This window comes from Fimicolochytrium jonesii (genome assembly GCF_025526975.1).
Source record: "Fimicolochytrium jonesii strain JEL569 chromosome Unknown EV422scaffold_15, whole genome shotgun sequence".
Classification (NCBI taxonomy): Eukaryota; Fungi; Chytridiomycota; class Chytridiomycetes; order Spizellomycetales; family Powellomycetaceae; genus Fimicolochytrium; species Fimicolochytrium jonesii.
In genome coordinates this window covers 53,499-66,210 of record NW_026515682.1, presented here as the reverse complement: position 1 = coordinate 66,210, position 12,712 = coordinate 53,499, and the positions used below count along the sequence as shown (strand labels likewise).

At 52.2% G+C, this 12,712-nt stretch overlaps 3 protein-coding genes across 3 annotated transcripts; 2 read left to right on the top strand and 1 right to left on the bottom strand.

Annotated features, from left to right (window-relative positions):
• The first annotated feature begins 1,164 nt into the window (after nucleotides 1-1,164).
• Nucleotides 1,165-2,758, top strand: EV422DRAFT_532408 (uncharacterized protein). The gene is made up of 2 exons (XM_053070537.1): nucleotides 1,165-2,262; nucleotides 2,336-2,758. Exons 1-2 carry the CDS (start codon nucleotides 1,210-1,212, stop codon nucleotides 2,528-2,530), a joined length of 1,248 nt encoding a protein of 415 aa, XP_052924648.1. The 5' UTR covers nucleotides 1,165-1,209; the 3' UTR covers nucleotides 2,531-2,758.
• Nucleotides 2,759-8,376: 5,618 nt separating this feature from the next.
• EV422DRAFT_87184 (magnesium transporter) lies at nucleotides 8,377-10,534 on the top strand. The gene is made up of 8 exons (XM_053074469.1): nucleotides 8,377-8,502; nucleotides 8,597-8,902; nucleotides 9,038-9,128; nucleotides 9,195-9,355; nucleotides 9,423-9,714; nucleotides 9,790-9,800; nucleotides 9,870-9,946; nucleotides 10,015-10,534. Exons 2-8 carry the CDS (start codon nucleotides 8,722-8,724, stop codon nucleotides 10,273-10,275), a joined length of 1,074 nt encoding a protein of 357 aa, XP_052924647.1. The 5' UTR covers nucleotides 8,377-8,502; nucleotides 8,597-8,721; the 3' UTR covers nucleotides 10,276-10,534.
• Nucleotides 10,535-10,793: 259 nt separating this feature from the next.
• Nucleotides 10,794-12,682, bottom strand: EV422DRAFT_568284 (Metallo-dependent phosphatase-like protein; the record flags this gene model as incomplete). The annotated part of the gene is made up of 3 exons (XM_053072632.1): nucleotides 10,794-11,809; nucleotides 11,872-12,486; nucleotides 12,589-12,682. The coding sequence occupies 3 exons, from the start codon at nucleotides 12,680-12,682 to the stop codon at nucleotides 10,794-10,796; spliced, it is 1,725 nt and encodes a 574-aa protein (XP_052924646.1).
• Between the last annotated feature and the right edge of the window lie 30 nt (nucleotides 12,683-12,712).

The window sequence follows — 12,712 nt, the reverse complement described above, 5'->3', positions numbered from 1 at the left end:
ATGACTTCTTCGCGGCACAGGGCGCAACGTCCGCATGGTGGGGTTTCGGAATCGGCTGGAGCCAGGCAAATGCGCACTTCTTCCACAGAAGGCCTATGAGAGCTGTAACACAAACCATCAACCGCAATTGCTGGAGAGTACGAAATTAAGGGCCCGTTCGTTAACGGAAAGAGGCTTGACGGACAGGAGAGGGAAGAGGCAAGGAGGGCATGGTATTTATGCAGCTTGGTTTCAGTCTCCTTTCCGACAGTCCCTCCACACAAATTGAGAGAAAAACAGGACCGGTTGGCCTGTCAAATCATAACGACCGCACTAAGCTATCATGGGGTCACGTAACATCAACGTATACCCATGACAAGCGATGTCCTGCTCGAGCGACGGAGGTCATATGACGAAAGGAAAAGGAACGATTTTGCGCAAAAGCCCACTCCCTCCGTCGCTCCACCACTTTTCGCTGAAAACAAGCTACGTCTCTGAAAGCGAAGGGGGAAGAATAACGCCATGCGAATGACAGGTCAAATTGACAGGTCTCAAATGCTGTCATTACCGTCATCGGCAAGACACTCTCGGGCAATGGGATGCGGCGTTGTGTCCTTTCATTGAATCATCCTGTGCATGTCTTGCTGATGACCTTTCTTTCCACCAAGTGGGCTTGTCTATAAATTCCAAAATCAAATCCTTCCCATTGGACTATGGACGAGTTCCCCATGTCTTCACTTTGTCCTCCCTTGGGAAGTTGAACATCGTCTCGAGCGCGCCTGCAAGGGAGGACCTTCGCAAGAGGATTCTCTTAGAAGGTTTTTGGAATTCCGGGCTGAGGTAAGCCTGACTATATCAAGCAAGAACGGATCACTTTGGCCCCTAGCGCAAACAGGCTCATGAAGGTTTTATCCATGTAACCGCGATGAGATTTCTACCTTCGCGGTAATGGAAGAAGGGAACGGTTACATTTATCCAGAATGCGGCCCAGATGTAGAGTCTACTTCGGGAGCAACAGGAAGAGAAAATGCGGAGTGCCGATGCACACCTAGCTTGCCCATTGCATGTCCCAGCCAAGAACGAAAGCGCGGGTCTGAGTTTAAAATCACGGGCATCACGTAACGAGGGAATTTAAATCATAGACCCTGACTCGGAGAGAAAGACCTTTTACGCTCTTTTCCCCAACGAACCCACGCCAGACCCACGCCCCACGAGATCTTGCCAGCCAGAATGAGCTACTACGGCCAAGCACCGACCTCACAACAGCAACAGGCTGCACACTCATATAACTATGGTCAGGCGGCTGTACAGGCTGCAGTGCAGGCTTCGACGTACGGCGCACCAGCGCAACCGGATGCCGCAGCTCAACAGTACTATCAAGCCCCTCAGCAACAGTACGCAGGATACCCCCAAGGACAGTGGCCGGCTGCGGACGGAACTCAGTATCAGGCAACGCAAGTAGCTGGGACTCCGACGTATTCTTACCAGCCCGGAGCCGGATACCCAACGCCAGCGGCACCGGCACCAGCGTACGGGAATCAATACGGAGTGGCTCAGCCTTACAATCCCGCTGCCCCGTCCGCATATCCTTCCTCATATGCGGGGGCGGGTTATCAACAGTCACCTCAACAGCCTGCCGGAGCTCAGCCTTACTCAGCTAATCCTCAATATTATCCTCAAGTTCCACCTCAACAGCACAATCCACAAACTTCCTTGCCGGCGGCGCCTCCAGCAAACTCTTCGACTTTCGGCCAACAACCTCCAAGCGGTGGAACGAATCATAGAAACGACTACGGAAATGGTGATTATCGAGGAGGTAGGGGTCGCGGTGGTGGTGGAAGGGGGGGCATGAATCGAAGGGAGGATCGTTTCATGGGCCCAGACCGCCCGCCCTTTGGCGCGCCTAGAGCAGGAGACATGAACGGCTTATATGGTCCTCCAAGAGATGATCATCGCCGAGACCGAGACCGAGACTATCGAGGTGGTCGAGACATGGGCGGGCCGAATTACCGAGATGACAGAGACCGATACGGCGGTGGCGGCGGCTACTATGATGGCCCTCGGGGTGGCAGGGGAGGGTTTCGAGGTGGCCGTGAGGGCTATATGGATCGATATGATGACAGAGACTACAGAGGTCCATCAGGCGGAAGACGCGGCGGGTATAGGGACGGGCCGTTTGACGATCGCCGTGGGGACGGTTGGTCGGACAGGCGCGGAGGGTTTGGTGATCATGGGCGCGGCGGAAACAAAAGACGGAGCGAACGGGACCACGTCGCAAATAAGGTACATGACCTTCTATACTGTGCAGAGATTGACCGGACCGGGTGGGATCATATGTTGACTTCTTTTCCCGCAGCGTCGCAAAACGGATGTTCATGATCCAGCTGAGGGCGGAGATCTGGATCTAGACGAAGATTCTCAGAATGCGCCCGTTCTTGAGGGTGAACGTGGCTTGACGGTGACCGAGGATGGGTTCGAGGGCTACTACAAGAAGACGTTCACCGAGGATCCTTGGGCGGATTTGATGCCGGAGGAGCATCCAGTCTTTTGAGAGGGGGGCGTATTGATGCATACGAGCGTCTACGAAACGGGTGGCAGGATTGGGGCGCTCAACGTGATGCACTTGTTTATGTCGGAACAACATGTTCGGCGCAGGATGGAGGAGAGCACTTGTTGGTCCAAATACGTGGTGTTGCTGACTTCCATAGTGCCTTAGGCCGTAGGAGCAGCGACTCACCCCCATATACTGAACTCAGATACTTATGTATTGTTTTACTGGCTTTAGCATTGCAAAATAAAATCGCCCCGTCCCATCTGCCTTCTCTAAATGTATTCCCGTCTTAACATTTTTGAAGAGCTATCTGCATTGCCTTCTAACATCGACGGACAACTTATTTCATACGGGATATGTACAACATCACAAACTACGTAAAGCCAAAAAACATATACCACAACCAGCAGCCATTATACGCCGCGGATCAATTACACAACGGTGCTCGCATCGAGCAACCTGCGTCGTGCAAGCGCAGGTATTATCTCGCCTACATGTAGATTTCCATCGGGCAAGTCGAGATGGGAGCACGAGGTGGCGTCGCCCAATGCTGCTCCGGCGTTCCGTTGCTGCATTTTGGATAGTGAAAACAAACGGCGGAATGTGAGCTCGTGGCGGCTCCGAAAATGTACTTCCGTGCGAAAGTTTACAGATTTTCAACCCCACCACCTTTTCTGAGGGCTCTGTGGCGCCGTCATAGGTTCGGCCGATGGCGGGACATGAGCCTCAACTACAATTTCTTTCTCCGATGCGAGTGTTTGGCATTTTTCCCGCAGCTCGTGGTTTTCGTCCGATTCCCTTCGCAGCCGTCGATTAAGCTCTTGGATAACTCGTTGCATTTCGGCTAGCTCCGTTGACAGAGTCATATTGCGTTGGATCAATGATGCGAACTCTTCTTCGTTGTAGGATGCCTCAGATGGACTGACTTGCGTAGCGGTAGATGCGGTGTTGGCGGCCACCTCAGCTGCTTCACGTATCTCTCTGAGTTCGGATTGCAGTGTTTCAATTGTCGAGGTTTCTTGAGCTAGTTGAGATTGAAGGCGCAATATCTCATCTTTGAGATGTGAGATCAAGCCGCTAGTTTGGCCCGCTTGAGCAACGCTTTCCCGTTCGCTCATCTCCTTGTGCGCAGCGAGTTCGTCCATGAGCTTCTCAAGGTCCGCAATACGGGTTCTTGCCTCCGTGGTTTGGTGCTCACGCTTTGCGGCAAGGTCCTCCAATTCGTGAATCTTCCTCATGAGATCTTGCTTCGCAGTTCGCAGGCCGCTGAGCTCGGAAGTCAACTCGGAGAGTTGGCGTTCGCGATATTGCTCAGCGCTAGCTCGGCGTTCCAACTCGCCCTCCAGGGCGGATGCTTTGGCTTCCAAAGCGTCGTTCTCACTTGTCAGCTTAGCCATGCTATGGGACTGCTCCGAAGATTGGGCGCGTAGCTCTGCAAGGCTCTTATCCGCATCCGTCTGCTTGGCGATATGTTCGTCCCGCAGCGCACTCATTTCATCTGTGAGTTGTTGGACGGCTCTGCGCGACTTTATGAGCTGTGCGTTCAAAACCGATAGATCTGATTTCGCCTTTGACAGAAGCGCCGCCTTCTCCTCGGAAAGTGAACCATATGCAGCCTTCAACTCAGCAAGGGTGGCATCAGTCTGGCCGTACTTCTGCTCAGCGCTAAGCAGCCTCTCTGTGTGCTCCTCACGGAGGAGTTGATTTGCGTGCTGCAGGCTATCTACCAAATTTTCGGTCTCGGCCAACTTTGCGATGAGGCCCGCGATTTGACCTTCGGTCCGCTCGATAATATGTGCGTTTTCCGTTTCGAGCTCATAATATGCTTCTTTCATCTGCCTGACCGTTTTCTCCAATTCCGCCGAGCGCTCCTTCGCGGAACTAAGTTCCCCTAGCTGGCTGTTGTCCTTGTCCTTGTCCTTCTTTAGCTCGTCTACCAGTCGATTCAGACTAGCGACCTGGACCACGAGATCCACAGTTCGATCAAGAGCAGCGTTCTTGTCACTCTCCATTGCCAAATAAGATCCGGCGAGTCCATCGAGGCGACTCTGCAGCGCATCTATTTCAGCGCGAAGCTGATCTGATTCCTTTAGGGACTTGGCTTGAAGGGTCGCAATAGATTGGGTCAATTGATCGATCGTCCCGGTAAGACTGGTGATGTGGGACTGGAGTGCATCTTTTTCTTTCTTGACCGCTTCTTCTGCATTGATTGCGTGCGAAATATGTTCCTCAAGCGACGCGACGGTAGAGGTGAGCCCCGCAACTTGAGACCGCAAGTCCTTGATCACCTCTTGACCCTGGTGCTCAGCGTCCTTGCTGCTCTGCTCCAAACGCTTTCGCGCCACAGCGAGGTGGGCAACCGCGTTTTCGGATTGGCCCAGTCTCTCTTGCAGCTTCCCAACGTGCTTGCGAGCATCTTCCAGCTGTTCAAAGAGGATCTTTGACTGAGAGGTCAGATCCTTGATCGTTGCACGGAGTTCCTCTGCCGTGCGTAACGCCCCATCCTTCTCAGTGTTGGACGCAACGACTTGCCGCTGAAGCTCCTCGCCGTTCTCCTTGGCACGTTCAACCGTAGTTATCAGCTCCGCGTGGGCAGTTTTCTCCACCTTCCACTGCGCATCAAGACTTTCAATTTGAGCTTCCAAAGCCTCAATTTCCTTCTGCAAAGAGACAACTTGATCTTGTCTTTGCAAAGATTGTGCCACCACCTGGGTATGCAGCATCCTCTGCCTCGCTAGCTCAGCATGGGCCTTTTCGAGCTCATCGTTCGCATGTTCGAGTTCTGCCTCAGCTTCGTCGCGTTCGGTTTTGACTGAAATGTGTTCATGTTCCATTGCGTCTCTCTCCTCGGTTAGCGAAGTTACCTTTGCCGTGGCGGAGTCCCTCTGTTGTCGGAGCTCTTCATGTACCGCTTGAAGAGCCTCTAACTCACTTTCCAGACCCTGGATCTTTTGCTTTTGCATTCGAACAGTTCCTTGGACATCCTGAACTTTGCGGCTGGACCGGTCGACTTTCTCTTCGTAGTCGCGCAACATGTGTTCCATATCATCGTTACTCTTTTGCAGTCCAGTATTTCTTATCTCAAGTTCAGCGATCCGGTCTTGTAGGTGTGCGAATTCAGCGTCTTTGGTTTCAAGATCAGCGATACGCTCCTGTAGCTGCGCCAGCTCGGCATTTCTCGTTTCTAGATCAGCGATGCGCTCTTGCAGTTGTACGACGGCACGACCGGGATCTTGGTCGCTGTCGTGGTAGACAGTGGGAACTGAAGTGCTTGAGCTTTGGCTTGTAGTGCGCTCACGCTTTGGAGCGTTCGGAGACGATCGGGAAGAAGATCTTGAGGGACGCGAGGCTTCCGTCGATGCAGCTGTAACCTTCTGTAACTCGATTTGCAGTTCCTCATTCTTTTCCTGCGAGGTTCGTAATTTCATTTTGATCTGGGAGACGTTTCGCTCCAGCTCTTCGATCATGTTTTGATACTCCTGCCTTTGCCGATTGGACGTCTCTGCCCACTGTCGTTTCATTTCGGCAATGAGTTTGTCTTCGGGTTGGGTATTTGCGCGGACGACAGGCTGCTGTGATCTTCGCAGAGTCTCATATGCCTCAGTTACGGCCGACAATTCTTTCTGAGTAGAAGACAGGGCATTCTTGAGCGCCTTGCGTTTCAGCTGGGCCTGCTCTTTCGTCGTGAGAAGCGCGTTCTCCACGGCCGCCATTCGAGCGGTGACACTCTCGATTGTTTGCAGCGCTTGCGGACTAGAAGCTCGGTGGTCGGGGTCTTGATGGGCGGTTTCCAATAAATTGGAAAGATGCCGGACTGTTCCTTCGAGACTTGAATTGCGCTGCTGCACTTGAGCCAGGACTCGTTCTGTATCGTCCAGCATGGCTCTGCTTTTGGCAGCCGACTCGAGCGCATCAAAGCTGGGCTGCGGGAAACTGGCATCGCGCCAGGCTCGTTCCGCGAGGTGCGCCTTATGCTGAAATTCTCTTAGGACAGTCCGACTCTTGGCGAGTTCATCTTCGTTCACTTTGCATTGCTCTTCCCGGTTGACCAGTTCATGCTCTAATTGGGTAACCCGTGTCTGATAACGATCAGCCATGTCTACATCTCGCGAGTGCTCCTCCTCTAACGCTGCCCTATCAGCATTGATTTCATCCCGCTGCCGCACGAGGTCGGAGATCTCTGCCTCATGCGTTTCCTTCAATTGAGCGAGCTGCTTATCCATCTCATCTTTGATTTGCAGTTCCCTTTGCTGCATGTCAACTATGCACTGTTCGGTCTGACGCAGAAGGCCGGTCAAGGTCCTAACCTCTTCATCTTTTAGAGCTAGCTCCTTGGCCTGCAAAACAAATTGCCGCGACATGCCAGTGTCCTTTCCAGGTGATGATGGTGGAGACTGCTCCGAAGCAACGTCCTCGATGGGGGAACGTGCTGTCCTCGCATAGGGATCGTCCGACACTGTAGTTGAGAAGCTGCCAGCGTCGGACCGTGAGTCTGAACGAACCGGGACAGGGCGCCGATGCATTTCCGGAGTTCTCCGCTGTGAATCATTCCCAGTCCCAGTAAAGATCTTTTCAAGACGCGGCGGCGGAACGGGAGGAAGGGATCCTTCCCTATCCGCTGCTATGCGAACTCTCTCCTGAACGGCTCGATATTCCGTGAGAATTGAAAGTACCCGTACCGAAAGAGCCTCGACGTTCTCATTCGCTCGCACCAGCTGGATTTCGGCGTCGCGTCGAGCCTTTTTATCTGTTTGTGCCTTGGCAATAGCGGCCGCGGATTGTTTGAAATGTAATTCCACTTTAAGCTTTTTTTCGCATTCTTTGAGCTTCTCGGCAAGGAGACGCTCGGTCTATCGTGACGACGGTGGTTAGTTCATATAGTCTTTGAGCGTGAGAGTGACAGCTCCGTAAAATATCACCTGGCGAAGTGCTTGAAGCCCGGTTGCGTCCATTGTTCCCACGTAATTTTCAGCCGGAAAGAGAGTTCAAGACGAGGCCTGCGCTGTTCACAACGATGGCAAGCTGGAGCGTGCTCCTGAGAGACGGAAGAGTATGGCTGTATCACGCAGAACAACAAACAGCTGGAATGTGCTTCTCTTTGACCCTCTTCTCTCTCTCTACCTGCAGCAGTGCCAGGCTGCCAGCCAGCCTACGTACTGTAGGTTTGCGGTCACAAATCGAGTCGGGAGCAGGAGAGGCAGAGGAGGCAGGGATGAACGCGACGGTTCATGCAAATGACCTGAACGCGCCGCTGCGCAAGGACGTCAGAACGCTACGAGGCTATACAGTACAGTACTGTACACTACCAAGCCTTACCTTCACACCGACTTGCGAGTTGAGAAGCCGATGACATTGCTTCTTGATGAGAGCTTACAACGCTGCGGTGGCAGAACCGCAGATATCAATGCGTCAGGTTTGCACGTCTGGAGCCTGCTGAACAATGATGCCTGCCACCAGGAATTTCTGGTGCTGCAACTGTAACCGGGGGGAATATGGCGTAAGTCTGCATAGACGTCGGCAATGAGTGCTAATCGAGAGTACAGTATATCCGGACAAATAGATCTTATTGTAGGCCGTCTGGAGTTGATTCCCATCACCCAGCTTCCCCGACCTTTTAAAAGGTCCGCGTCGTTGCCGTTAACTCCCGTCAATTAAGTTAAATAATTGTTGCAATAAAGTCTTTGCCGTAAGTACATACAAGTCATTGTATAGGATGGGTCACCGTTCCAGGTTGGCGCATGAGCTCACACCACAGGAGCACAAGGGTTGAGAGAATCATTAAAGCCGGAGTCGCGCGGCAACCAGATTGCTTTAGCACCAATTGTGACAATACGGCCACCCCCGCCTTCGCTGTGTTTGCTTGACGGCCGCTTACCCCCGCAACCCCACGTTGCTATATATCTAGCGCTAGAAAAGGAAGGAAGGACAGCGGTCAATAGAGCGAGTGGAGCTGTTTACCTCCCCTTTTCCACGTAAGTGCTGTCGTTTGTGTGCGGCGTCTGTTTGCATTCTACGGCGTCAATTCCCATGAGCCCCAAATGTTCACTGGCCGCGGTCGCTTTCCAGGACAGCGTCGAAGTTCGATATCCAATTCTGCTTCGTCAGGCACCCTCATTTTCTCAAACACCCCCCCAGTCCCCTCATTCACTCTTCTGCACGGGAATATCGCCATCCAGCCATAAGCGATAAGCATGGTTCTCGAAAACAAATATGTCGGCCTGATATTGGCCCTCTCGTCTAGTTTCCTTATTGGAACGAGTTTCATCATAACGAAACTCGGCTTGTTGGATGCGGCTCGAACGCATGGAGGGAGCGCTGGGGAGGGCTACAGCTATCTACAAAATCACAAATGGTGGGCTGGGATGATAACGAGTAAGTATCGCCGATTTCTTCTTTAGAAGTCCTGCGCTATCTTTCACCTCTTCGCGGGACGAAGAGAGGAGTAAGATGTGCATATGGATGGAGGTTTGATGGAAGCGAAACTGATTTGCTCCGCTGTTCCGTTAGTGGTGCTTGGGGAAATAGCGAATTTTCTCGCATATGCTTACGCACCAGCAATTTTGGTGACGCCTCTCGGTGCGGGAAGCGTCGTTATCAGGTACGGGGATGTCCTTCCTGGACGACGATGTTCGCTACTGGGGCTCACGCAATTCCTGTTCGGCAGCGCGATTTTGGCTTCCTTTTTCTTGAACGAGGAGCTGGGCATGGAGGGGAAGATTGGAGCTGCGCTATGCATCATTGGATCCGTGGTCATCATTCTCCACGCTCCAGCAGAACCAGATGTGGTGACAACAGATCAGATTCTGGAGTATGCTCTGAGACCAGGCACGTCGCATTCCCATTGCTCTGCCGATTCATCACAACCTGCTAATCAGCGGTGGGCCATTTTCAGGATTCGTAATCTACATGCTCCTGGTTGCAGCAACATCACTGACATTAATCTATAAGATCGCCCCAATCTACGGCAAACGCAGCATGATTGTCTACATCGCTATTTGCTCGCTGGTCGGGTCCGTGTCGGTCATGGCGGTCAAGGGATTCGGCACCGCCGTTCGCGTCACATTTGCCGGACAGAATCAATTCATCTATCCATCGACATACGTGTTCCTTCTCACCGTTGTCGGGTGTGCGATGGTGCAGATGAACTATTTCAACAAGGCCCTGGATTTGTTCTCTACAAACAGGTATGTTGATTCACGAGGAACACATTGAGGAGGATTCTCAACTGATTACTTCTGCTGGACTTGATTATGGTACAGAGTGACACCAAGTAAGTCTCGGCTTCGTTAGTTTCCGGACCTATCCCAGTGAAACTCATTTTGTGAACTTTTGTACCCAGTCTACTACGTCTTCTTTAGCACCGCGACAATTATCGCGTCGATCCTGTTATTCCAGGGCTTCGAGGATGCCAGCGGGGTACGGACGGTGCTTCTCTTAGAATTGAAAAATATTGAAACCACTGACACACTTGTTTCCCTTCACAGCGTGACGTCGTGTCCATGTTCTGCGGCTTCCTCACCATTTTTGTTGGAGTCTTCCAACTCAACTCCCATAAACCCTCCTCAGGGCACTCAGGCGGCGCCCACCCAAGCGCCATGGACAAGTTCACAGACGCGAGTCGACGGAACTCGCTATCCGCCGCGGGCCTCGCAACGGCCCTCGTCAACGAAGCCCATTTGCTCAAGACATTCGACGAAGAGTCGGCGCCTCTTAGGGATTTGGATCATGGTGATGATTCCGATTGACTGGCGGACCCAAGACATCGGTACCCGTCCGGTTGATCGTAAGGAGGTGGAAAAGCGCTTCAACCCACCTCTAGTTTTTGTACATTTCATTTTGCTCGCGCGGCATTTGTCAATGGGCCCTCAGCCAGCAAGCGGGAGCACACCCCTCTGACTTTGCCCTTGCCTCTCCGTGCCGTGCCCTCGTCTCTCCCCCTCCCCTTTGAATCCTTTTACCTCGTTTTCTTTTTGGATGTGAGTCCGTAGATTATCCATAAGACCATTTTAGATGTTCTGACGCAAATTCGCCATATGGATCGTGATGTGGTAGGGGTGATGCAAGCTTAGATGAGAAGCGTCTTGACAGCGTGTTCATGTCGGCCGTTCAAACACTAAAGCCTTGCAGTGCCGAAGTGGCATGAACAACTCGGAAGGTGAAACGCAGCACCATTGCATACTCGAAGGAAGGTCCTATGATGCAGAATACATACATACACGCTATACAAGACCAAAGCAGGGTATCACCTCCAACCCGAACGGCCCTACCCGCTAGTAGGAGACAAGAATGTGCGGAAGTTGACACGCGGTCTCGAGCTCGGTCCTGGCGTGAAATTATCCCGACCCCGATTCGACTCGACAGGCCGGAAAAACAAGCGCTGGCGTTCCAGCACATCCCCGTCTTTTTCCAGATACTGAACAAAGAAGTAAAAGGCCACCATCAGTCCCACAAATACAACCGTTGCGGAGATCAACACCGCTCGCACGACCGCAGGTGACAACGACAAATGGTTGTCCGGTGGCGGATGGGGCTGCTTCTCCAACGCGTCCATACAGTATCCGTATTTCTTGAGAATCTGAGATCTCGGTTTCTTCCCTTTGCCCGCTTTCAGTTCGACATCGTCCAATGTGAGATCCAATTTTGCCTCATCGTGCAAACGCTTCAGCCACTCTTGGTAGGATCGCGGCTTGAGATCTTGCATCTTATAGTCGTCATCCGTCTTACACGCCTCTTTGAAGGTGATTGGGGATACCGACGGTTGGCCAGGTGAAGACGCGAATTTGTCGTTTGCGCGGACTATGTCGATGAACCACTGCGATTCGCGCATGATATGGGTGTCATGCGGCCGGATGGAAATCACGCCGGCTTTGACGCCTGTGTTATGGACGGGCAAGATCGAAGAGGAGGTCTGGCTGACGCTCAAGATAGTGCGGTTCTGCTTTTGCAGATCAATGACTGTCTTCGGCGTTACTGCATTCAACGCGTACGTGCTAGGTTTTCTTGGGTCGATGCTCTCGTCCCCTTGGCGCGTAAGTAGGTAGATAACGTCTTTATTGATGTGGCCGTAAAATTGCGATAGAACCACCTCCGCGTGGTCTCCAATAGTCTGGAGGAACAGTCTCAAACAATTGGGCTTGTATAGCGGGTTGTCGTTATGGTCTATTGGTGGAACGTGACCAATGATGACCACCTTTTCGTTTTGCTGTCGGGCATGAGTAAGTTTCTCTTCCAACCATGACAGTTGAACGACAGCTCCAGTGTTCTCAGTGATTTCACAATCTGAAAAGGGCAATCAAGGTCAGACCGATGCGACACCAAGCGACTTTGCAAATAGCATTTACCATCTACTGCTGTGTTCTCCGCGAAAAAGTATAAAGTGTTCAAACTAATTGCGCGCACCGTAATTTCTCCGTTGACCTGCCCGATGACTCGATCGAAGTATCCGCCGGATAAGAACGTCTGCTTCGTGCTGTTGACCTCTGATTCCGACAGCCCGCTCTCGAGTAGCGGTCTCCAAACGCTGTAAAGGTTCGCGAATGCATCTGAGGCATACTTGGGTTCTGGCAACATATTGTGCGGGGAGACATCCCAATTTCCAATGGACGGAATGACTGTTGTCTTCGTCAAATCGAATGTTTTGTCTATGTGATACACGACCTCGGCATTCTGACTGTAAACCTCGGACGCCTCCTTCTCCACCAAGCTGTCTCTGTCGTGGCGAGAGCTGTCCCCCGTTAAGAATACGACATCCACAGGGGAATCTTTTTGAATATCATTCCGGATGGCAGCAAAGACTTCGCTCACGAGTGGGAAAGGCGAATCGCAATTTGAGCCTCTCGTCCCATAGTGCGCGGCTTTGTCAGTTCCTTGCGAGTCCTCCGTCCTCCTATGACACTGCGTTCGGGTATCGGCCCCGGAGACGTAGAGCGGATCATAATGGATATCCGTCAAGTGCACTGGCGGGACACAAATATAAATGAAGAGCGTTCAAGTCGGAGAGCCTTACGCGTGAAAACAATACTGACGGGAGGTAGAGCGACGTCGAAGCAAATACTTACCAAAACGCTTATGTGCAGGGGAGGCCGTAAATGGTGCTCCTCTCACGCCTGTTTGCAGAAGCAGAGCTAGGGCAGCGTATGCAACCAGGATCATCTTCGGAAGGAGTATAACTTCGGCCAAGGG